General features: G+C 36.6%; 1 protein-coding gene across 1 annotated transcript in view; it reads right to left on the reverse strand.

Moving 5' to 3' along the window:
* Positions 1-18,149, reverse strand: part of LOC131154160 (G-type lectin S-receptor-like serine/threonine-protein kinase SD1-13) — a 48,194-nt gene extending 30,045 nt beyond the window's left edge. The window contains exon 1 of the mRNA XM_058106733.1: positions 16,753-18,149. Within this exon, the coding sequence (XP_057962716.1) occupies positions 16,753-17,626 (874 nt within the window). The 5' untranslated portion in view covers positions 17,627-18,149. The remainder of the gene's footprint in view (positions 1-16,752) is intronic.
* Positions 18,150-27,606: the final 9,457 nt, after the last annotated feature.

Raw genomic sequence — 27,606 nt, forward strand, 5'->3', positions numbered from 1 at the left:
ACCCTTGGGCTAATTATTACACAACTAAACTCTTATACTTGGGATAGCTTTTGAGCTGCTCATTTCTCGAGTGAGTCAAGTTTTTGGCGCTGTTGTCGGGGAATGTCAGTTTTAGTTTCAAACTAGTGTTTATCCCGTTATTTTAATTTTTCTTATGAAAAAGAAAAATAAAAAAATGAAAAAAAATAAAAAATTTGAGTTTTGAAGAAAATATGGCTGCACCTGCACCACACACGCTTACGGATTTTTGGCAGCCCACACGAACCACACAACCAATTTTGTATCATATTGCATGAGAATGCACCAAACTTTAATATTAAGTTTAAAATGATATCTGTGATACCTCAATTTTTTGGGATGGAGTGTGAAAATCCATATCACCATTTAATTGATTTTGTGCTTGCATGTGTTACATTCATTGATGGGGCTACTACTATTCAGGAAATTCTATCTCTAGTTAGGTCGATATGCAAAACGAATTTCTGCATAAATTTTTCCCCTTACAGAGAACTCAATTTTTGGAGGAATAGATCAATTGATTCATGCAAGGAGTTGATGAGACATTTCATAAAAGCTGGGAGAGATTTAGAGATATGGATAACATGTGTCCTCACCATGGATTTGAATTATGGCATATGGTCAACTATTTCAACACTGCGTTGACTCTTGAATCGAAACAGTTCGTTCATACTACGTGTTCAGGATATTTCTTCGACAAAGAGCCTGATGAGGCATTAGATTTTCTGGATCATTTAGCTGACTATGCTCAGCAATGGAACACTAGGGTTGACAAAAGACCAATTGCAGCTCAACCATTGAGAGCAGTACATAATGGAGAGTGGCATGAACTGAAAGATGATTTTTATGTTGAAGCACGTCTGGCTAAACTCACCAGAAGAGTGGAGGCTATGGAGATGGAAAAGGAGAATAGTACAGAGCAACTTCGGAATCAACCTTCCTTTCAGCATCAATATCAGCCACAACAGATCTCCCAGAGCTATGCACCTTCAGGATTTCAATATAATGCAGCAATTGCTCCACCGGAGAAGTCTCTTGAGGATGTCTTTCAATAGTTCATGCAAATTCAAGTCACAACTAATAATCAGTACACTCAAGCCATAAATGAATTGCGGGACACCATTAATGAGATGAGCATGCAGTTGAATATCTTAGAAAAAGGGGAATTTCTAATAGAACCTCAGCCTAATCCTCAAGAATACCAGCACCAACAGTAACAAATACATAATATTTCTCTTGAGACAGTGGAGGCCGTTATTACTGCGAGAAGTGGAAAAAAAGTTCCCCGTCCTAAGATACTCGTTGATAGACCAACAGTTGTCCTGACACCCGAAGTTACAACTGAGATAGATGAGGTCAAATAAAAATCAGAGGAAGCGCCCAGAATTGAAGAAGTTAGTTAACGTGGATACCAAGACCAGTAAGGAGTACCAACCTATGGTACCTTACCCTTAGAGATTGATAGCCATAGAACAATCATTCCCTACTAGATTAAATGTCATGGAGTGCAATGCTGAAGTAGATCCCCGCAGTGGTACGGTGATGGGTACACCCTGATAAAGAGGGTGAGCAGACTGGTGAGAATTTAACTTTCAAGGAATGAGGTAAAATTTTTAATGTTGACGGTTCTAAAGAACCAAAGGTAACTATTCTGACAACTTTGTCTTAAAGACGGGTTCTTAAAGAAGTGAAATTCCTAGAAAATATACTGAATAAAGATCCATTCTTGTTAAAACAAGGAAGACAGTCTGCACATGTTTTGTCTAGTACCTTAGAACGTATTGATTTATTTTAGGCTAACTTTTTGCAGGTAACAAGACTGATTCATTGTGGCGACTCAAATTTGGAGACTTGCCAGTTCAATTTATAAACTTGCACCCACCAGATGAAATTCCTCTAGAGCCTCTGCCAGACAAACTGTGATATTTTTTTTTTTTCCTTTCTTTTCATTTTGTTATACCTTGTTTTATTTCTAGTTAATCTTCAGGTACATTTTCCTTAGTTTCAGTTTTTCTTTTCCCTTACTTCTCCACCCAGGTACGCTCTACTTCCCCTATGCTTTCTAGTTAGGTGGGGGGGGGGGGTGAGAAAATACATTGAAAAAAAAAACATTTTGAATATGGATGATTAAGCCATGATTAACACTGACTTATACCCTTTACATACTTGCATACAACCTAAGAGTTACATACTCAAGTTCTTTATGTGTAGTTTCCCTTTATATAGCTAATCTAAGAATTGTAACTCTATGTGGGTTGACTGGCAATTCATTCATCTTAATTTGGCTATATAAACTCTTGTATTTACATGGTATCTCATGAGACTAAAAATACACGTTCACGTGACTTGTAGAACTTAGGGTTTCTTGTGAGCATCGAGAGAGCGCCCATGGTGACTATGATACCTTGTGAGGTATTGTTGAGCCATTTATTGTTCTTTTGAGTTTTTGACGTTAGATTAGAGTTCATGAAACTTAACTTTCCCTTCTTTTCTAGATACTTTTTGTATACTAGTATTTGTTTTTGACTTACTAGCTAAGAGGTGACATCTAGTAGGGAGATAAAAACCTAGGTCTTGCAGCCTACTCAAGATGTGAAAGCCGAGCAACCCCTAAAAATAGACTTATTTCATGGATTACTATTCGAGCTTAATTCACATGGATGGTATGAAGACAACAAAAGAAGTGTAATGATTGTCCTAATTGACAATGAAAAGATATAAATCGAAGAATGAGCAGAAGAAAGAATAAGAAAAATAGAAATGCACATGAAATGAAAGGTTAATACATGCTCCTCATAAATACCACAAAAATTCAGGGACACGACACATGTTCTCCACATATGAATACTCTTCAACCGCTTAATGTCTCAGATGTATTCACGATTGGTTTGTGAATAAGATGATCTAGGGTGGTCTATGTTGGATATGGCTAGTAGGTGAGAAGAAGCTAGGGTGAAGGACTCGACACTTCATAAATCGGCTGGATCCTTTTCAAACTAGTCCACTCCATACATTTAGCCTTTGTTCCTTGCAATATGTGGTATGTTTGATATTGACACTGCTCCTCACATATGACGAGCAAATCCATTATTTTTTAGTATTTTTTAGGGTATACTTGTTAGGCTGAGTCAAAACGACTATTCTGTAGGTGTCCACTGGTATTCTAGGTGTAATGAGTCATACACATTACACATACCTCGAGATTTCGCCTATTTATACTCGAATTTATATGGCTACATTGACTCTGAATTGTAATTGCTAGTTAACTTTATGTGAGTATAATGTTCTTAACGGCTATATAATGATGAAACTTGCATGAATGACTTGCTTCGAAATTGCGTGAATTGTGTATGATCTTGTGTGTAATTTGGTGATATTCATGTATGTGAAATGGTATATTTGTGTTGCATATACATTTATTTAATATTCCTTGGAATTGGTGTTTGTGGGTGTTGCCTTGGAAACCCTCACGAGACTACAACTCGTCCACTAGGATCGACCTAGAGATTTAAAGCTTTGTTGCATTCGGTAAATGCAACCGTGTTTCCTGCAAAAGAGGAGGTAGTTAGGATTTTGTAGTTTTCTTAGTTTTTTTTTTTTTTCTCTAGGGACTAGCAAAACTTTATTTAGGGGGTGTGATTACGCGCCTAAATTGCGTGACTAGGCATTTAAATTCATGCATTAAGAATTATATTTTTAATTAAATTCTTAATTACTCTCAATATTTTTACATTGTGTTTTATTTATAATATTTTTATTTTATTGAGTAATTTATGATTTTTTTAATATTTTTTATCGCAAGGCAATTATTGGAAGCTAAAAACCGACGGTACTCCATAATCTAGGCATAACATTCTCGTCCGAGCTCCGATCGAGACGATTCAAACTTTTGGAGAGAGCTGAGAAAGAGCTCTACAACTTTCATATTTTGAGCTTTGAGAGATACGGGCTATAGGAAGGTCAAAATCGGGCTTGAAGTGCAAAACCGACTATGTGTTAACAAAACGAAGGGAAAAAAAAAATAGCTTGATGTGACCACGTGAGGGCCACATGCAGCAAGCTTGGAACGTGCGCTGGGAGAGGGAAAAAAAAGCAACAATATATATATATATATATATATATATATATATATATATATATATATAGAAGGTTGTGGGGTAAAAAAAGGAGAGCAGAGTAGTTTAGGTAGCGTTTTTTTTTTTTAGGCTTTTTGAGTTTTTTTGATTTGGGGTTCTTGCAAGAGGCTACGGGCAGGAGGGGGGCAACAGCTATGCGCAGAGGAGCAACAACTCCACGCCCTGCCATATCTCTCTCTCTCTCTCTCTTCTCCCTTACTCTCTCATCTCACTCTTTCTTTGAACTCAATTTTTTTAAAATTAATTTTATTGTTAAATTTTTAATTCATTCAAACTTTGGATTAATTTTTGTTTAAAAATAATTTGTTTAATTTAAGAATTTTATTTTTACAAGATAAATTTATGTTTAAATTTCTCTCTCTCTCTCTCTCTTTCTCTCTTGCATTTAAATTCTTGTTTGAGCATTATTATTGTTAATTTCAATTTTTCTTCTTATTTAAAGTTTTTATAGAGATTTAATTATTTTATTGGGTGTTTTATTATTAAAGTTGGTGTTTTTATTTAAAGTGTATTCTTGCTTGGGTTTACGTTTAAAGTTAATATTTTTATTCAATTGGATGATTGCAAGGTTTACCTATTTCATTATTCTCGTATTTAAATCTAGTGTTTAAACAATTATTTTGCGCGTGTTTAATTTTTAGTTAGGGTTTAAATTTCATTGCAAAATATCAAAAATTTCAGGAAACCAAATCTGAACTATGTTCAATAAACTTTTCTTTTCTTATTTTCTTTTGGAATAACGCTAAGTTTGGAATTAAACTGCATTCTTTGAGGAGATGATCTTGCCATTGGGCTAATTATTACATGACTTAACTCCTATACTTGGGATAGCTTCCGAGTTACTCATTTTTCGAGTGAGTCAGGCTTCGCTCCTTAACTCCCTCTGGCACTGTTCTTCTTAGTCACCTTCAGTCATCACCCATGCAGCTGCACTCAAGAAAGATGAAAGCGGAGCCTGGCCAATCCTCTCGGACAACCTATTGATAGCGCCGACACCAGAGGAGAGAGCAAAGGGCACGACTACAAACTCCGAAGGTGCCTCAGGCGAACCTACCAATACCTGCCAGTGTGCCACCTACAACATTAGGCCCAATAATCTGGGAAGCATTAGTGGAAGCACTCCAAAAGATCATTACTGCTATATCAACTTATGACCGCCCCGGTAGCTCTTTAGCAAATCCTCTCCCTATCTCGGACTCAGAATTAGAAGCTGAGGGTAGCTAGGAAAACCCACTAGCTACTTCGTCCATTGTGCCTCTGTGGCACACTTTGTTTTTTTCTATCTATCCACCATGTTCTTGATTTCTTCTACATTGTAACACCAATCAAACAGTAATGAAATGACATGGTGTTTTTGGTCTACTGGTCTTTGTGCTATAGTGTGGTCTTGCATGCATGTTTCTTGAATTATATGTGTTGATGCAAGTACACCTTTTGATCGTCATTGCACCCTGTGGTGTGTTTCTTTTTCCTTGACTCCCAGGTTCTCTATTTCTACACTTCAGTGCAAACACTAAAGTTCTAAGTTGAGGGTAGGGGGTAGGAAACACTGCACGACATCTTTTAGCACAAATTGAAAAAAAATTTAAATTTTTTTAGTGAATACTTGGAACATGCCATGATTAACACTAATTTATACCTTTTACATACTTTCATATAACATAGAAGTTACATGTTTAGGCCCATCACTAACATGACCCTGTTATGCTCGCTGACAATGTAGTGGGTCATCTATGTCTAGTTTCCCTTTATATGGCTAATCTAGGGACTGATACTCTATATAGGTTGACTAGTGGTTCACTCGTGTTAACCTAGCTATATAAACTCTTGTACCTACATGGTATCTTATGAGGCTAAAAACACATGTTTATGTGATTCATAACACTTATATGTCCTTGAGAGTACTGAGAGAGTACCCGTGGTGACTATGACACCTGTTGAGGTATTGTTGAGCCATTTTCTATCCTCCTGAGTTTTGATGTCAACTCAGAATTTTTGAAGCTCAACTTTCCCTTTTTCTGGATATTCTTTGCATACTAGTCTTATTCTTGCATTTTCAAGCCTAGAGGTGACATCAAGTGGGAAGATAGAAACTTAGGTCTTGTAGCTTACTCAAGATATGAAGATGGAACCATCCCTAGAGATGAACTTATTTCATGGATTCCTGTTCGAGCTTAATTCTCATTGGTGGTATGCAGGCAACAAAAGTAGTGTAACAATTGTCCTAGCCGATTATGCAAATAAAGAAATTGAAGAATGACCAGAAGAAGAAAAAGAAATACTCCATATTAATACCTAATCCACACAGCTATAATAAAACTCAAGCTAGAGACACAAAACATGTTTTGCATAAATGAAGATTCTTCAGCTATCTAATGCCTCAAATGTATGTATGCCTGGTCTTTGAATAAGTTGATCTAGGGTGGTTTTTGTTGGATATGGCAATTAGGTGGAAGATGCTAAGGTGAAGGACCCAACACCTCACAAATAGGTTGGACCCTTTTCCAGACTAGTCCACTTCATACATTTAGCATTTGTTCCGTACAATATGTAGGATGTTTGATCATGACACTCCTCATATATGACAAGTGAATTCATCTTTTTGAGTGTTTTTGAGAGTTTACTAATGAGCCTGAGTCAAGACGACTGTTTCATAGGTGTCTTTGGATGTCCTAAGTGTAATGAGTCATACACTTTACATATGCCTTGTAATTTCACCTATTTATACTTGAATTTATATGGCTACATTAACTCTGAATTGTAATTGCTGGTTGGCTTTATATGAGGATATTGTTCTTAATGACTATATAATGATGAGACTTGCATGCGTAACTTGCTTCGAAGTTGAGTGCATAGCATACTTGTGAAGAAATGAGCTCGTATGTAATTAGGTGATATTCTTGTTTGCGAAATGGTGTATCTTTGTTGCATGTGTATTTCCATTTTATGTTCATTGAAACTAGTGTTTATGGGTATCACTCTGGAAACCCTAACGGGACTAGAACTCATCCACTAGGATCAACCAAGGGGTTTAATGTCTTGTGGAATATGGTAAAGGCAAGTGTGTTTCCCACGAAAGAAGAGGTAGATATGATTTGGTAGTTTTCTTAGCTTTTGCTTTGCTCGAGGACTAGAAAAGTGTAAGTTGGGGGTTGTGATGAGCCCCTAAAATGCGTGATTTTAGACCCTCATTTACCTTTATTTATCCTGGTTTTATTATGTAATTACTCAAAGTTATCATTGTTCAAAGCTATGCAAGGTTTGTTCGTATTTTTAGGAAAAATAGGTTAAAACCAAGGAATTAGGCATATGAGAAGCTCAAGGAGAATTTGGGGACATACAAAGCTCAAATCAGATGCTCAGTCAAACTCTTGAAGCTCCAAATCATCAAAGGAAAAGAAGACTTTGCTTGACCAAGGGGTGTGACTAGCAACCCAAGGGGCAATGAAGTTCTCACTAGCAGAATCAAAGGTTCAGACTAGGGAAGAAATGCTGCAAGGTTCGACTAAGCCATCGACCAAGTGACTCTCAAGGGTGACAATGTCGAGATATTGAGGCAGGACTTAAATGAGAAATACCGAGAGCCTCAACAATGTGCTCAACCAGAGAAGTCGTAAGATGCGACTATGTCGAATTCTTGAGAGTCCCTGAAGTTTGAGATCCTGTAAGCTTTGACCATCAACTCGACTAACAAGACCCAATGGCGCGACTGAATCGACAATGCTAAAGATTCAAATCCCTACCTTCCCAGGAGAATCAACCTAGGTGTGCACAAGGAAGACATGGGAGCGAATTGGTCGACAGTGATGATCTTCTATGTGAGATATGCTGCACACTTTCCTAAACTGTAAAAAAAACTTTATAAACTCTAGAGCCTAAAATTAATTGCTACGAACATGAGCTCTAGGTTCCATTTTGGCCTCTCTTAGGTTAGTGAGAGACCTTAGATGTCATTAAGAGCCAAGTAAGAGTAAGAGTAGAGTAGATTTCAATTCTTGTTTTGGTGTTTGCACGAAGTGCCTGATGGTTTATGACAACCGGTAGTGTTTGTGGAATCTCCATGTATATTACATTATCATTCTCTTATTTCTTTTGGCATTGGTGACAGACGTACTGAATACAAAGGAGTGATCTTTTACTTGCTTTCTCTTTACCACTTGCTTTTACATGTTTTCCTTTACCGCTTTTGATTTATTGATTTGATGAATGATGAAAGGCTGCAGTAAGGAACATCACTACTATTGTTCCAATCAGGATAAGTAGTTGGCTACGGATATGTGGAGGTGTTCATGATCGTTGAGATAGGGTATATTCCGGTTTCCGACTGTGCTCTAGACGGTTGGTGCACCCTTGCTACCCTATGCCCTCAAATGACCCTCTCCCGATTTAACCTGAGATGGCTTAGGTTAGTACTCTTATGTATTCCTAGTTTAACGTAGTCAGAGGCAAGAAGTCAAGCACCTGACCTATAATCTTAGCACTGCTTTATAGGAGTAGGATAATATAGTTTTTACTTGCTTTCCTGTACTTGGTTAGATTTCACCCATTGCAAAATATCATTTTTTTTTTTATCTTTCTTTTTATACAATGAATTAATAAACTGATTGAGAAAAGGTTTACAACTGCACGATTCAGTCCCTATGGGTTGACACCCGACTTCCCCGTTTTCTACTAAACTTGGGAATAGTTAGGTTTTATAAATATTATTTTTGGTAGTTAAGGACCCAAGCCTTAGCGAGCCTACCATTTATGAAATTCAACCTTCCTTAAATGCTTTCCAAAGAATATTAGGGCAACCATTATAGGTGTGGTTTGCTAGGAAATCTGGAAAGGAATAAATAAAAGGATTTTTAGGAAGTGTGCCTCCTCATCCGACGAAGTGCTCTGTATATGTTTATGTGGCCTCCTTTTATTCCATTCTTTTAAATTTGTATTGGGAAGAGTTTCATTGCATTTTAGCTAATTTAAGAGGCTAATCTTGTCATATTTGTGGTTCGGTCTATGTTTCTTTAGTAGGATGTTTTAGTGTGTTGGTGTCATTGTGAAGTGTTGCTTCGTGTTGATATGTGAAGTTAGCAAGATTAGTTAGGAAGTTATTTTATTTTAGTTCTTGTATATAAAGCATAGAGCTCAGTTGTATTTTTGTATTATATTTGTATCAAGAATGGAGAGTATTTTCCTTTTTTTTCTTCTCCATTTTTTTCCTCTTCCTTTACGTAATTGATCTCAACTTACTTTTCCATATGGTATCAAAACAATTTTGAGATCAATTGCTGCTTTTGCAATCCATTTTATGTGAGGTGGTGAATCAAGAGGGAGTAATGAATTCTCATTTTGGTGATTGAAGCCAGTCTCCTCAATTGAAGGTCCTAAGAGTTTCTTGAAGCTAGAAAGAAGGTAATATGATTATCATTAATGGAGTCTTCTTCCTCTATCTCCTTTGTCAATCCTGTAGATGATTGATCAAGTCCTTATCATCTCAATAATGTTGATAATCCTATCATTATGCTGGTTACACAACCTTTAACTGAAGATAAGTACCATGCTGGGTGTCAATCAATGCAAATTTCTCTACGATCAAAGAACAAGCTTGGCTTCATTGATGGAAGTCTTACCTTGCCATCTGATGTTTTAGACCCAGCATATAATGCTTGGTTACGGTGTAATGATATGGTCTTCTCATCTTTACTCAATTATGTATAGAATTTTATAACTGCAAGTTGCATTTATATTAATACTGCAAGAACACTGTAGTGTGATTTGCAGCAACGTTTCTTGCAAAATAATGCACTGAAAATTTTTTAGATTCAGAAGGAAATTGGAAATGTGGTACAAGATGCTTTGTAAGTGCATACGTCACTCGTTTGAAGACTCTTTGGGATGAATTACATGCCCTTGACTCCTTATGGTTGTTCAAGAAATTGTAATTATGAAGTCTTAAAGGTTGTTCTTGAATATGGGCAACAATAATATGTGATGTGTTTCATGATGGGACTTAATGACATTTATGCAAGTGTTCAATCTCAAATTTTGCTGATAGATCCATTTATTGATATGAAAAGAGTATTTTCTTTGATCTTGTAGGAAGAAAGATAGCGTGGTATTCATTTTAATGGCAAATTTACCAATTGTGATTCTGCTACTCTGGTTTCCACTACTCAGCAACAGAATTTTTAGAAAATTAATTCAAGATATAAGACCTCTTCGAAACCTAAACCATTGTGTAGCCACTAAGGCATGATGGGGCATACTAAGGAGAAATGCTATACACTTCATGGATACCCTCCTGGTTACAAGTTTACAAAGTCTCGAATTAATTCAGTCAATGGTAATTTTTCTAATACCATTGCACAGGGAGCAGAAATTTCTGAAGGAACTTCATTACCTTTTACTCAAAAGGAGTGTCAACAACTTCTCTCTATGCTTAATTCACATAATTCTTCAGTTAAACCTACTATGGCTCGTCAAGTAGGTACTTAGCAAAACTCTCAGACATTTCTTAACCAGTTAGGTATATTACCTTCTCCTTAACATAATATCTTCAATGCTATTAATTTTCAACTTTTTTCTTCATTCATCAACAAAGTTGCAAACAACTCTTCTAATGCACCTTGGATCATTGATATTGGTAGAATTGGCCATATGGTCAACTCTATTTCTTTATTACATTTGTATTCACCTATTTATTATACTTTTGTGACCCTTCCAAATGGTCAGAAAGTCAATATTACTCACATAGGCATAGTCAAAATTTATGATACTTTAACCTTGACTAATGTTTTATGTGTTCCATCTTTTTCATTCAACATTTTATAAGTTAGTAAGCTTGTTCATTCTACTAATTGTGTTGTTGTTTTCTTAAATAAACCATGCTTTGTTCAGGATCTGTGTGCATGGAGAACGATTAGTCTAGGTGAACAACAAGACGAACTTTATTACTTACTACCATCTAAGCCATCAACATCTGTTGTAGTTGATGTTTCTATTTCTAGTGTATTTTCTGCTTCTAATTTTCCTGATACAATTGTTTCCAATCCTCAAATCTTAGACATATGGCATTATAGTCTAGGTCATCCATCAAATGCTAGACAATGTTTGTTTAATAAACAAGATTCTGTTATCAATTCTCCTTGTGCAAACATTTGTGATATATGCCATTATGCAAAACAAGCTCGTTTATCTTTTCCTCTAAGCTTTTCTGTTACTACAACACCATTTGAAATCATTCATACTGACATATGGGCTCCTTTTTTCTACTTCCACCTTAAAAGGCTTTCAATACTTTCTTACAATCGTGGATGATTTTTTATGGGCAACTTGGGTCTATATGTTGAAACGTAAATCTAAAACTCGACCAAAGTTACTTTCTTTCTTTGCTCTTGTTGTAACACAATTCAATCATAAAGTTAAAACCATTAGAAGTGATAATGGCCTAGAGTTCAATATGACCAATTATTATGCTTCTTAAGTATATCATTCATCAAAGGAGTTGTAATGCAACTCCTTAGAAAAATGGGATTGTGGAAAGAAAAGATAAACATTTGTTAGACGTGGCTCAAGCTATCTGATTTCAAGCTCATATGCATTTATGTTTTTGGGGTGATTGTATCTTAATAGCTGCTTATATTATTAACAGATTACCCACTCCACTTATTTCAAATAAGTCCCCTTATGAATTGCTCTTCTCTAACAGACCTTTTTACTCTCATTTCAAGGTATTTGGGTGCCTTTGTTTTGCTAGTACTCTTTCTACCCACAGAAACAAATTTAGTTTCGGAGCACGCAAGTGTTTGTTTCTTGGTTATCCTTTTGGTGTAAAGGAATATAAACTCTATGATTTACAATCTCGTACAATTTTTTTTGTCTCGAGATGTTGTTTTTCATGAAACCATATTTCCCTAGAAGTGTAATCCTACTACTTCTTCATCACCACCTGTTGTATCTTTGGATTCTTTTGTTTTACTAGTTCCATTTTCTAGTTTTATCTCAGAGTCCAGCCACACTCAACAACCTCATTCTCCTCTAGATACTAATACAACAATTGATAATGTTCCTTCTCTTCGAAGGTCCACTAGATAGAGACATCCCCTAAATTACTTGCAGTAATATCATTGTCATCTCAGAAGTTCTGCTTTAGACCTTGGTTCCTTTGCAGTAGCGTCTCCCAAGGCATGTACTTCTTATCCTTTGTCTAGTTATCTTTCTTACTCCAACTTTTCCTCTACATACTAAGCCTATACTAAAATCTTTTTCTCAAGCTATGCAATATCCTCATTGGTGTAATGATGTGTCAGTTGAATTAGCTACTCTTGAAGAAAATCATACTTGGGTTCTCACTAGTTTACCTCATGATAAGCATCCCATTGGGTGCAAATGGGTGTACAAAATTAAATATAAGTCAGATTGTACCACTGAAAGATACAAAGCTCGACTTGTAGCTAAGGGGTTGTTGACCCTATGGGTCATACCCTGTTTTGATTATGACAAATACTCTAGTATTTAATGGTTTAATGAGTTTGTGTGCAAGACCGATCGAACGTATCCTATGGTGCACGCACACGACACATGAAGTGAAGACGTGAAGACCCTATTTATGTTGTATTGTAATTTAATCATTTATTTGGGTTTGTAATAGTAAATAGGAGAACATGGTCTGTAATAATTAATGTCTTACCTGCATGGTAGGATCGATAAGCTCAAGACCATAGATGGACCTTAGGGAACACCGGTCGACCGACACCGGACTTTTTTTGGTGTCTTCAAATTAGACTTCAAGTGCCCTTAGGACACTCACTCATGCATACATATGTTTGAATATTTGACTTAGGTAATTGCATGCTTGAAAAAGGACGAAAATGTACAAGTCTTGTACTTTCGGTCGACCGACCCACATAGGTCATTTCCTCCTAGTCGACTGAAACCGGTCTGGGTCAACATGTTGACCACGATCCGGTCAACCAAGCCCTTACAGTTCATTTGACCCCGGTCGACCGAACCACCTTGGAGTCAACATTTTGACCTCCCGGTCGACCGAGCCATCACAGTTCATTTTACCTCAGTCGACCGAACCACCTAGGAGTCAACATTTTGACCTTTCGGTTGATCGAGAGATTTTATACTCCAACAACCTGGTCAACCAAGGGTCCTCGAGAGAAATTCCAGCGGTATGATCGACCGAACCAGCCTGTTCAAATTGGCTTGGTCAACCGAACCTCGGACATATGAAAAATCGCCTCATCCGCTCGACTAAAAAGTTAGTTCATTTCAGTCCTGGTCGACCGAACCATGAAAAAGGCTTCAGAATTAACGATATGGTTGACCGACCATTTAGTTCAAAACTCCCTTGATCGACCGAACCATATGTGACTTGGTCGACCGAAACCTTTCTAGTCGACCGGACCTCTCGGGTTGCCCCTTAATTTTTACCGTGGTTAATATTTTTAAACGGGGTTAACTTGGTTAAAATATAATAAAACGTTCCTAATAATCCCATATGTGTCCTTAACGGTTATATTTTAAGGGTAGTCTATATATACCCCCTCATTTGGAATAATTAGGAAGAAATTAGCAAATATAATTAGCCAAAATCCTCTCAATCTCAAAAAGCCCATATTTCATATTCAAGCTTTAAACTCCTACTCTTACTCATTTATATTGCAAATACCTCCTTGTAAGAGTATTCTTGTGCTTATCTCACCTAGCTTATACTCTCTTTTGGTTGTTTTATTTGTGATCTATACTTCATAGAGAGTAAGCTACAAGGTCTCCTTGGGGTCTTCATAAATAAGCCTTCCATAGGAAAACTCCCTTGGGCTTCTAAGTTTTGCATTTTCATTGCGATACTCAAGAATTCATATTGAGTTTTGGTTGCGAAAAATATTTTACAAATCGTTTTTCAAATATCTCTTGTGATTTATCTTGAGAAAAATATTTTGAGATATTTTCTTGTAAGCTGAAGATCTTTGTTACTATCTTTTTTGATTGAGAATATCTTCTTAATACAAAGATCAAATAAATATTTTTGCAAACCATCTTTGAATATTTCTTGTGGTTTATATTGAGAAATATTATTTGTTGAGATATTTGAAGTGTGCTTGTGATCTTTGTGTGTGCATAGTGACTGAAATATTATTTTGACACAAAGATCATACCATTTACACTCTCACGCACTGATTGTTATATTTGCATAAATATTTGAGAGTAAACACTTAGACTACATCGAGCTTATCAAATCCTATCTTTTGGTAGTGTATTGATTATATTGTGCGTAACTGGGTACATATCTGCTTTACACGAAAGCACAGTCACTATACCATTTGATTGTATTTCAAATCTATTGTATTTCTAAGCACGGGCCTGAAGAGGGAGACTAGCCCTGGAATAGTCCCAGATTGGTTTAGACCCGGTTAGGAAAGTTAGGTACATCGTCCTGTTAAGGCGTGTAGGTTGAGGTCAGCCCCACTAATTGACCTGGTTAAGGTTGAGGTCAGCCCTGTGTTAATTTGACCTGGTTGTAAACGGTACTGCTCCACCCTTAAGTGAGCTATTAGTGGAATCCTCTGACTTGTGAGTTAGAGGCGGGGACGTAGACACTGTTGGCCGAACCTCGATAACATATCATGCGTGTTCATTTACATTTTCGCGATTTACTTACTGCACGTGTATGTTATATTGTGAATGATTAGGTTTACATTTACATAAACTAACCCTAGGTTAAGTAATACCGTTTATCTGGTTTAACCTACGCAATAAATTTTAAAATACCAATTCACCCCCCCTCTTGGGATTGCACCAAAGCTAACAGGGGTACACTTAGCAAGAAGGTTTGGATTTTCTTGATACTTTTTCTCCTATTGCTAAACTCACTAGTGTTCACTGTTTGCTTGTTATTGCTATTGTGAAAGGATGGTATTTACATCAATTAGATGTCAACAATGCTTTTCTTCATGGAGATTTAGATAATGAGGCATACATGTCACTTCCTCCAAGTTATGGAAGTGAGGGGGAGACACGAGTATGTAAATTGACTAAGTTCTTATATGGAGTCAAGCAAGCTTCTCGCCAATGGTTTGACAAGCTAGTTATCATATTGCCTTTTGACTCATGGTTTTTCACAATCTAAGTGTGACTACTCTTTGTTTACTAAAGTCACTACAAGTTCATTTATTGCTTTGCTTTTTATGTCGATGATGTGATAATAGCAAACAATGATATTCAAGCTATGCAAGGCATCAAGAATGTTCTTTATGTCAAGTTTAAGATTAAAGATTTTGGAGAATTAAAATACTTCCTCGGATTGGAAATGGCTCGAACATCTAAAGGCATTTATATTTGCCAAAGGCACTATGCTCTTGAAGTGTTAACTGATTTTGGTTTCATTGGCTATAAACTAGCTAAACTACCTATGAATCCTAACTTGCACCTTACCAATACAAATTTTGGTTTATTAGAAGATCCTACTACCTATTGAAAGTTAATAGGGAGGTTGCTTTACCTTACTCCTACCAAGCTAGACTTGGCATATTCTGTTCATATTCTAACTCAGTTTATGGATAAGCCAACACAACTTCATTTGGATGTTGCATATCAAGTGTTGAGGTACTTAAAAGAGACTCCAAGGTAGGGCATATTTTTATCTGCATCTTCATCCTTACAATTGAAGGCTTTCACAGATTTAGATTGGGCAACATGTCTTGAAACAAGAAATTAATTTCGGGGTTTTGTGTTTTCTTGGGTGATTCTCTTATTTCTTGTAAATCGAAGAAACAAAACACTATATCAAGCTCATCAGCTGAAACTGAATACAGGGCTCTTGGTCCTACAACATGTGAATTAACTTGGTTAGTTGCTTTGCTTAAAGACTTCGGTATCCATCACACCTCACCAACTTTCCTTTTCTGTGATAGCAAAGCTACTCTGCATAAAGCAGCCAAAACAGTGTTTCGTGAGCGAACAAAACATATTGAAATTGATTGTCATTTGGTTAGGGAAAAAAACTAAGCTGAAATATTACATACTCTTCATGTGAATTCAAATCATCAATTAGCAAACTTCTTTACAAAGGCCTTGACATCACCACAGTTTATATTTTTCCATTCCAAGATGAGAGTGATAAATATATACACTCCACCTTGAGGGGGAGTGTTGATATGTGAAGTTAGCAAGATTAGTTAGTTAGTTATGAAGTTAGTAAGTTAGTTAGGAAGTTCTTTTATTTTAGTTCTTGTATATAACGCTTACAGGTCAGTTGTATTTTTGTATTGTATTTGTCTCAAAAATGCAGGGTATTTTCTCTCTTTTTTCCTCCATCTTTCTTCCTCTTCCCCTACATAATTGATCTCAGCTTACCTTTCCACACTTTGGGTTGTAAATTTTATTGTGTCCGTAGTTTTCCATTTTATTTCTCAAGCTTTTGGCTTGGGTTTGTAAGTTCAGCTCCTTTCTTCGTTTTAATAAAATTTTTTATCTTATCAAAAAATAAATAAACAAAAAAAAAACAACAAAAAAAAAAAAAAGCAATGTAGGAAACAGGATTCCAAAAGCATATGATTAATTAAATGGCAAGATTAGATACGTAAGAGGAAACAAAACATGTTACCGATTTCTGAAAATGCGACACGAATGTAAAAATCCGTCAGAGTAGTCCGACCGCTTGCCAATTTCTGCATGTCGATCAAGCCTTTGCTCCATATCATGCAACCAACCCCATTACTATTAGCGTAGGCCGCACATGAACAATTCTTGAGGCATTCATTCTCGCAGTCATCTTCAGCAATAGGCGACCGCTCAGCGAAGTCCGGCACTTTCATCATCTCATCTTTCAAAAACCCATCTGATTCGTCTTCAGCTCCACCGCCGCCGCTGTCAATTCTCTCACACTGCAGTTGCCTCCTCCTCACACACCCCCTGCTCCAGTTTCCTCTGCTCCATTCCTCCTTATCCTTTGGTTCATACCCTCCCAAACAGCTACACAGTGGAGACTCCTGCGAATTACAGACTCCAGACGGCCCGCATTTCCCATACATGTCGCACTCCGTTTGCTTAGTCGACCACAGCACATCCCAAGCCTTCTTGCGTCCATCCCACTCGACTTTAACCAGTTCCCCGTCAGAACGCAAGACGAAGTTTCTCAAAGAATTAGGCTTTAGATAATCATAACCGAAGCAGGTATTTCCTTCCTTGTCATCTCTAATATAAAACCTATCAACTGTTTGGTAATAAATGAAATGTATACCAGTAAAAGTTTGACCGTTCCAGGGACCCGTCCGCCAGTCCATACTGCTGCCCTTCCACACACAGACTTGGAGATTCAACGGGTCGAGACCAGAAAAGAAACTTCCTCTCGATGGATCAGAAGGGCTTTTCCATGCTGTTGCCCTTCGTATGATCTCCCCTGTTTTCTTGTTGGTGCAGAGTTGCATGCCAGGCAAGAGGTAGTTGGAAGACTCTTGGAAGCTCTCCCATATGGTCATTCTGCCGGTGACATCTCGCAGGACAAGGTTTCCAGAATCTAAGAGCTGGGCTGTTGAGTTATTAGAAGAGTTTGTCGCATTTGATGACCAAGAATTCCCCTGCTTCCGTCCAAAACCACGAGATTGCCATCTTCAGAAACAGTGAAAGTCCCGGAAAAAATTTTGAGAGGAGTGTCTCTGTTAGCTACCCATACCACGGTTAATTCAGAAACTTGATTGTACCAGATTCCAACGTAGCGATTGGAGGAATTAGCTGGGCTGAAGAATCCCAGTTTGAAGATGCCGCCGCTGGAGATTATATGGTCATCGTCGGTGTCTTTGATTAGCTGAGCGGGTCTTAAGGTGTCTGTAGTAGTACTAAACGTAAAGCAAAGACAAAAGATGAAGAGAAGCAGCAATATACTCGTGAGCTGTGAGGCCATAGTTCAGAATCGGGGACTTAGTGCTCTGTTCCTTTATCCATTCTCGTAGTATATTTATTGGTAGTCCAGGAAAAAAATAAAATTTGAGTGGACAAATTCCTTCCACATATAAACTCTTTATTTATTTATTTATTTTTCCTGCTTCTCTTCCCCAAGCAGAATAGACTCCAATTAGGCAGAATTTCCAGCATTATTGCTTTGATGCACTTTCCTCCACTCGTGAGGAGGAAAAATAAAAAAATAAAAAAACTTTCAAAGCACTGAAATAGTCCACCTTCGCTCTTGGGAGTAAAAAAAACAAGGCCGTCACCATTGACCGACTCAGAGTTGACTACATACCTATTAAAAATTCGGCTGGAGATTGTTGGAGTGTTTTCCGATTTTAATTTCTTTTTTTAAAAATATATTAAATAATACCTCATTTTGAAAAGTATTTCCCAAAATGATTCTGACGTAATATCGCTACTTGAAGTAGCGAGATTTGCCACGTGTCACTCCAAAAATTATTTTCCTAAAAAATTATTATTTAGGATATTTTTTTAAAAAAAAATGCCGTGTATGTTTACCCTGGGTTGGCTCATTATCTGCTTCCAGCTAGTCCTAGCCAGTGGCAGAGGCAGGTGACGGTTGCTAATGCTGCCACAAAAAGTCCAGATCCCAAGAGGTAGGGTTGGAAGGGCAGCTTTGATGGTATGAAATTACTAGGTTGCCCTCATTATGATTTGATGTTTTTTGGAGTTCCTATTGTTAGACAAATAATAATAAAAAAAAAATATTTTTTTGTACACCACTTCTTTTTTACGTTCATATGGCTAAAAAGTTTAATGAGTCACTTTTTTCTTTTTGTTGAGCAAAAAAGTAAAAATACACTGCATGTCTACTCTAACTGTTAATTTATTTTAAAAAAAATTTCTAAACAATGAAAAATTAGTTATTTTTTAAATATTTTTTTAAACTAGAAATAAATATTAAAAATATTTTCCATAACTAAATAGATTATCAATTATTTTTCCGAGAAAGGTATTGTTTAATTTTTTTTTTTTAAAAAGGACAAATTGGGAAAAATAAATATATATGAAAACTTTAAAAAAAATAAATATTTAGTTTAAATGTAAAAATAATTTAATTATTTATTTAGTTTAAAAAAATATTTAAAAATTAGCTAATTTTTTATTTTTTAGAAAAAATTAAAATTAGGGTAGACATGCAATGCATTTTTACTTTTTTGTTCAAAAAAAAAAAAGTGACTCCTCAAACTTTTTAGCCATATGAACGAAAAAAAGAAGTGGTGTACAAAAAAATAAATTTTTTTTTAATTATTATTTGTCTAACAATAGGAACTCCAAAAAACATCAAATCATAATGAGGGCAACCCAGAAATTTCATACCACTGCCCTTCCAACCCTATCTCTTGGAATTTGGACTTTTTTGTGGTAGCATTAGCAACTACCACCTGCCTCTGCCACTGGCTAGGACTAGCTGGTAGCAGATAATTAATGGTGAAGCAAGTAAGCAACGGGAATGAGCCGACCCAGCTAGGGTAGACATGCACGGTGACAAGTTTATCATTTTTTTTTTTAAATATCTTAAATAATAATTTTTTAAAAAAATAATTTTTGGAGTGACACATGGCAAATCTCGCTACTTGAAGTAGTGAGATTACGTCAAAGTCATTCTAGGAAATACTTCCCAGAATGAGGTATTATTTAATATATATTTTTAAAAAAAAGTTAAAACCGGAAATAACTCGAGATTGTTGGCCTTATTGTAGGAGGGAATTGTTGGCTGATTACAGGAGGGAGTTTAGGAAAGTCATCCCTTAATTATAGGACACAATGGAGCCATAACTAATGATAGATAAATTTCTTTATTACATATACCCATTCATCCTTAAAGCAGATTGTAGATACGAAATTCTTCTATATGTTGTCATGGTAGACAATGGTATCAGAGCATGTCGTAGGACCTCTGTTCCAATTATATGTCGTCTCGCCCAAACGACGACGACGGCGGCGAAGGAGACATGCCCTGACACTCCCATTCATCACTAACCCAATCCCTGCTCCCGGTCATTGCAACGACAGCAACGACAGAGCCACAAACAGCTCTCACCATCATCATAATCCTCTTCCTCTTCCTCTTCTTATCATGGTCTTCAATATCTTTGGCCTCGAACATGCCAATTCCTAAAATCAACAAAATGTTGATCATCGATTGTTGATCGCTGATTGCCGATCACAAGCCTACCTACACTTCTCCCTATTTCCCTCTCTTTCTCTCTATCTATTCTTCAATCCAATCGTTCTCGTCTGATATCTGATTGGATAGCTCTAGTTCTGTTTTCGAGCTCGAAATCGAAGACCACTAAGTAATCCATTTTCCTTCGAGTCAGAGTGCAAAAAAAAGATTGCAACCTCCACGAATAGCCCAAACATGTCTCGCACAGCTACGCAGGTGATCGTCATCGCCATCGTTGTCGTTGTCTTCATCATCGTCGCCATGTGCAACTCTTCTTCCTCGTGCTCTCGCGACTCTTCTTTGCTTGAAGTCGGGGGATTTGCAACTTGACCCACTCTTGGGGATCCGCAAAGTTTAATTGATTGGATCTTTGTGAAATTGGACTTCAAGATGAAAAACAAAGAGTTTGAGAGAGTGGAGGTATATGGTTTGTTGACTGGAATGTGAAAATTTAGGGTTTTTATGCATAATAAGTATATATACCACTGCGGATCAATAGACTGTGCTCGAAGAGTCATTCGCCTGACCTGTGTATTTCCTTGAATTTCATAAGTCAGTAGTGAGTCAGTCGACTATACTCTACTGAGTCAGTCACCTGCCATTTAGGCTAATGACACAAATATTCTTTTAACTCAACCACTCATTTACTTTAGTGTTTCTCCTCTCTACTATACAATAGACCTAATTCTCGTCGTGTTGAGATGAATCTATCCTTTGAAAGAGGTTTTGTAAAAATATCAGCCTATTGTTCATCCTTATTTACGAATTCAAGAATTATGTCTCCTTTGTTCACATAATCTCTCAGTAAATGATGACGAATACCAATATGCTTAGTCCTGGAGTGAAAGATAGAGGATTCTTTGAAATGTTTATGGCACTAGTGTTATCACATTTAATTGGTAATGACGAATATTCCAAATTGAAATCTTGAAGTTGTTGTTTCATATATAGAGTTTGTGCCCAACAACTACCTACTACAACGTATTCAGCCTCAGTAGTAGAGAATTGCACAAAATTTTGTTTCTTGGAGAACCAAGACACCAAAGAACGTCCTAAAAGGTGGCAAGTACCACTGGTACTTTTTCTGTCTATTTACCGAGCATAATCTATATTCGAATAGATTATCATTTCGAATATTGTATCTTTAGGATACCAAAGACTTAAGTCAATAGTACCTACCAAATATCTCAATATCCTCTTTATAGCTATTTAGTGAGATTCTTTAGGATCTACTTGAAAGCAAGCGCACATATCGACACTGAACATGATGTCAGGTCTATTAGCAATCAAATAGAGCAGACTTTCTATCATGCCTCGGTAGTATTTCACATCTACCGACATTCCTTTCTCATCTCTATCAAGACTCATAAAAGTGCTCATTAGAGTTCCCAATGGCTTTCCACCTTCTATGTCGAATTTATTAAGCAAGTATCTTATATACTTTGATTGATTAATGAATGTTCCAGTCTTAGCTTGCTTGATCTCAAGACCAAGTAAATATGTCAACTCACCCATTATGTTCATCTCAAACTCGTCTTGCATGCATTTGGTGAATTATTTGCATAAATCCTCATTAGTAGCACTAAAGATATGCCATCAACATAAATATGTATAATAAGCATATCAATATCTTTAGACTTAATGAATAGGGTGCTATCCATTTTCCCTCTTGAAAATTCATTTCCTAATAGGAAGCCACCTAATCGTTCGTACCAATCTTGTTGACTTTTTAAGTTCGATCTCTGTTTTGATGTTGACAAAGCACCAGTATCTTATGTGTGTTTAAGTATGTGATAAGGTCTAAATTTCAACACACATAAGATCAAGGGGTTTGGAAGCCAGAAGAAAAACCAAGATCATATGTATCTGGCACATTCCATGAACGAGCAAAGAAGAAGAAGACTATATAAATTGTAAATGCATTTTTATTTTGATTTGGTTTGTAATATAATGCATGGCATGCATGATGTGGATGATAAGCTTAGACAACCATAGACTGACCCTAGGGACTAGCACTTTTCACAGAAACTCTTTTCTTAAATAACTAATTGTTTAGGGTAAAAAATTAGGGCTAAAACGAAGTTTACAAAAACTTCAGTCGATTGAAGCCAAAGTTTTTGGCTTAATTCAAAAGCTTCAACCCTAGGTCCCTTCACATCACTTGCACGAATCCCCTTTATCTTAAAAATCATAACTATGCAAATAGGGGTAAACTATACTAAAAAACAGGACAAATTTTTAAGTATGAAAGAGCTTCGGGTGATCGAACCTAGCACGTTGAAAACACCTCGGTCGACCAAATAGGTAAAAAGTCAAAAAGGTTGACTTGGCTTGGGCAACTGAAGCCAAGATGAATGCACTGTTCACAGTTGACCGATCCATGAATGCTGACGTTTTTACCTTCCTCAGGTGCCTGAACTTTAAGTTTAAATATACCTTGAGCGACCAAATTGACAAGTTTGGCATACCAAACCATTCACCGAGTGACCAAACCTCGAACATTTTGAAAATCACCTTGGCTCAGCCACCCGAACCTTTTCTCGGGCACTCGAGCACCCAAAGTTCAAAAAATAACTTTTCTATCTGTGTCTATTCGGGCGACCAAGCCTATGCACCGGGCCACCAAAAATCTCGGGTTGCCATATTTTTAACCACAGTAACTGAGGTTAAGTAAGGGTAAATTAGATTAAAAGCTTATTAAACAATTTTAATAATTCCCTCTATGTCCCAACTATAATTCTGAATTTTGTCGACGACACGAGAGTTCGTCAACGAGCTGTCTTTGGGGCCTCGTCAACGAGGTGACATGCCTCAGCAACGAAGGTCATAGTATAAGTAGCCCTAAATGCCATTTCTTGGTTGATTTTTGCCACAAAATTTCTCTCTCTCCCTCCCTTCTGTTCTCCTTACTTCTCTCTAAGATTTCAGGCCAATATTCTACCGGTTTGATGATCTGAAGTCACCATGACACTCTTGGGGAAGTTCTCTGCATATCTGCTGGAGTAGATCGTTTGTGGGGCTAGTTCGAAATTCATCCCAAATTCAGGGTAAGGCTTTCTACTCAGTATTTGACTTCTTGACAATTGTAGAAAGCATACTACATGTGGAAATACTAAAGTTTAGTTCTAAAAAATATCATTTTTAGGGTTTTGAGCCGGGAACCCTACGGGTGCAGGACTGTTTTTTTATATTTTTTTATGCGCTTTTCAAGAACCAGGTAAGGGGATAAATTAGATGTTTTACGAAAAATAAGTATAATTTTATAGTATTTGATTTCAGGGAAATATATGTTTATATATAAATATATATATATATATATATATATATATATATATATATGATTATGCATTATGTAAGAAAATACTGTTAAAAATGATGATATGTTCTGGATATATATATAATGCACATTTTGTAGGGCATAAGTAGATTTTATGATAAATTACTATTTTCTGGGAATATGACTAAGACCACCCATTTCTTACCTATCAAGATCAACTACTCCCTCAATCGTTTGACAGAGATTTACATTCAGGAGATAGTTCATTCTCACGGGGTGCCAATATCAATTGTGTCAGATTGAGACTCGCGTTTCACGTCATGTTTTCTGAAGAGTATGCAGTAAGCACTAGGGTCTCAGTTGTCTTTTAGCACGACATTCCATCCTTATTTGGATGGATAGACTGAGAGGACGATACAAATATTGGAAGATATGCTTCGAGCGTGCGTATTAGATTTTGGAGGTAGTTGGACTCAGTTCATGCTGCTAGTGGAATTTGCTTATAATAATAGTTATCAGGCTAGCATAGGCATGACACCAATTGAGGCCCTATATGGTAGGAGATGTCGTTCTCCTTTGTTCTAGAATGAAGTTGGTGAGCAGAGAGTAGTTGGACCAGAGCTTTGTTCAGCAAGCGCGCGATAAGGCTCAACTCATTAGAGAGAGAGAATCAGTGCGGCTCAGAGCCGACAGAAGAATTATGCTAATAATCGCTGGAGGAATTTGGAATTTGATGTTAATGATCATGTACTTTTGAAGATAGCTCCATTGAAAGGGGTTATGAGGTTCGAGACGAAGGGTAAACTTAGCCCTAAGTTTATCGGTCCATTTGAGATCCTAGAGAAAGTGGGGCCAGTGGCCTACAAGCTAGCTTTTGCCACATGCGTTATCCAGTTTCCCAACGTATTCCACATATCTATATTGAGGAAATACGTTCCAGACCCTTCTCATATGATCATTTATGATGAATTAGAGATCGGCGATTCACTTGTGTATGAGGAGGTGCTAGTACAAATTCTAGATAAGAAAGTGCAGGAGTTACGTAGTAAGAAGATTCCTTTGGTAAAAGTTTTGTGGAGAAATCATACAATGGAGGAAGCTTCTTTGGAGTCCAATGAGCAAATGGAGAAGAATTATCCACAGCTATTCTAAGAGATTTGACAAGTTAAATGTAAGAAAATAGGTGATTTTAGTTAGTAAGTAGCATTTTAGTTTTGGGAGAATTTTCTTTTTTATATCTAATCTCCCAAGACTCGGAATATAACCACGGTATTCCTCCACCATAAGTGAGGGTAAGTAATGAAATAAGTAGACTGTTTTGCTTAAATAGAAGATGAATTATACGAATAGCAAATTTCGAGGATGAAATTTTATACGGAAGGGAGAATGTAATGACCTCAAGAATAATGGTAATTAAATAATAATAAAAGAGGGAGAAAATAAAATATAAAGGGGGACTCAACGCATTCGTCGACGATGTGATGTATTGGGCTCGTCGACGAGGGTGCTCTTTGTCAATGAGAAAATACCAAGAGGGGGTTTTGGGTAATTCTGAATTTCGTCGACGAGGCGAGAGCTTGTCGACGAAGGTCATAGTATAAGTAGCCCTAAACGCCATTTCTTAGCTGATTTTTGCTGCAAACTTTCTCTCTCTCCCTCACTTCGGTTCTCCTTACATCTCTTTTAGATTTCGAGCCGATCTTCTGCCTATTCGACGATCTGAAGCCACCATGACACTCTTGGGGAAGGTTTCTACATATTTTCCGGAGTAGATTGTTGGTGGGGCTAGTTCAGAATTTATCCCAAATTTAGGGTGAGGCTTTCTACTCAATATTTGACTTCTTGACAGTTGTACAAAGCGTAGTACCCGTGAAAATACTGAAGTTTAGTTCTACGAAATATCATTTTTAGGGTGTTGAGCGGGGAACCCTGCGGGTGCAGGACTGTTTTTCTTAAGATCTTTTTAGGAACCAGGTAAGGGGATAAACTAAGATAGATGTTTTATAAAAAATAAGTATAATTTTATAGTATTTGATTTCGGGGATATATATATATATATATATATATATATATATATATATGATTATGCATTATGTTGGAAAATACTATTAAAAATGATGATATGCTATGGATATATATATATAATACCTATTTTTTGTGGCATGGGTAGATTTTATGATAAATTACTTTTTTCTAGGAATATGATAAATATATGAATTTTTATAATAAAAAACCAGCATACAGGCCGAGAATTTTATACGATTTTCCGGCAGACGGACCGAGTTATGGATATGTTTTGCCAACGTACAGGTTATGCTATGGATATGTTTTGCCGGCGTATGGGCTGTGCTATGGATATGTTTTGCTGATGTATAGGCCGTGCTATGGATATGATTTACCGACGTAAGGATCGAGCTATGTTAAATTATGAAATGCCGGCGTACGGGCCGATGATTTTCATGATGTATATAAATATGCAAATTGATGTGATGATATTGATTTGATAATTAATAGTATGAAATATCCATGTATCACAGTTTGATTATATGCTATATGTTATTAGAACCTGGTTGGCTTGATTTAGGCTTGCACTTGCATGGTACCGTTGCTATATGTTCATGATCATCATGATATTGTGTTAACACTGTTGTATGGAGTAGTGTGAGGATGGATAGTCGATGTGGTTTTAAGAAGTGTGAACGCCCCTGGTGTATGGACTAGGGCTGACATACTCATCAGACTTATAAATTGTACTTTTGACTTGGCAGTGGTCGGCCAACCATTGTCAGGTCTCACCTTCGAGCCACACAACCCAGTCATGTTAGGGCAATACATGACAACAGCCAGCAAACCCACTAAGGTTGTTTTCGTATTATTAGTATGCTATGAGATGAATTACGCTTGTAGGAATCCAATATGTTCTGCTATGCTATGATTATACACATTTTTCTCAAAAATAATACATATAGTTTTATTGGTTACATTTTGGTATATGATTATATGTACAACAAAGAAATGGTTATGTTGCCACACACTAGTATTAGTTTATTTCCCTTACTGAGAAGTGTCTCACCCCAAATTACATAATCATTTCAGGAGCCCTTAATAGGAAAGCGGATAAAACTTTGCTGAGGTAGTTACAACTGGTTTGCCCTTTCTGAAGGGTAAATGTTTTTGGAGGGTCAGATGAATTTTTTGAAAAGTGACCCTAGGGTTGACGAAATTATTAAAGGACTCGTCGATCAGGTGACGTGACTCGTCGACAAATCCCGCAGTATAAATAGGGTTAAACGTGATTTTCAGTCATTTTCCTATGCCAAATCCCTCTCTCCCCATACGGTTTCTCCTCCTTCTCTCTTTGATTTAGGGTCGGATTTTCATTGGTTCGATGATCTGAAGCCACCATGACGCTCCTGGGAAAGTTCTCAATAAGTCTGTTGGAGTGGATCGTCGGTGGAGCTGAGTTGGAAACCATCCCAAATCTAGGGTAAGACTTTCTACTCAGTATTTGGTTAATTGACAGTTGTAGGATGTGATATACGCGTAGAAATACTGAACTTTAGTTTTGGGGAATGTTGTTTCCATGGTGTTGAGTTAGGAACCTTGCGGGTGCGGGACAGATTTTCTTAGGGGCTTTTCAAGAATCATGTAAGGGGATAAACTAAGTTAGTTCTTTTAAGAAAATGTATGTATATATAACATTCGATTTCAGGAAAGTAAATATGATTATATATGTAATTTATATTTGAGAAAACACTGTTGAAAATGATAGTATGTTAAAAATATATGAAAAAAAACCTGTTCAGTGTGGCATTAGTAGAAATTGTCATTGTTAGTGTAGACACCCTATTTTTGCGCTAGCCAAATTGAACACGGGGTTCCCTATTATTATTATTATTATTATTATTATTATTATTATTAGTATTATTATTATTATTATTTTCCTACATTATTAGTACTTTACTATTATTTTTCTAGTATTTTTATTATCATTATTATTATTATTTTTCATTTTTATTATTATTACTAGTACTTTTATTATT

The sequence above is a fragment of the Malania oleifera genome, chromosome 4, assembly GCF_029873635.1.
Source record: "Malania oleifera isolate guangnan ecotype guangnan chromosome 4, ASM2987363v1, whole genome shotgun sequence".
NCBI classification, from domain to species: Eukaryota; Viridiplantae; Streptophyta; class Magnoliopsida; order Santalales; family Ximeniaceae; genus Malania; species Malania oleifera.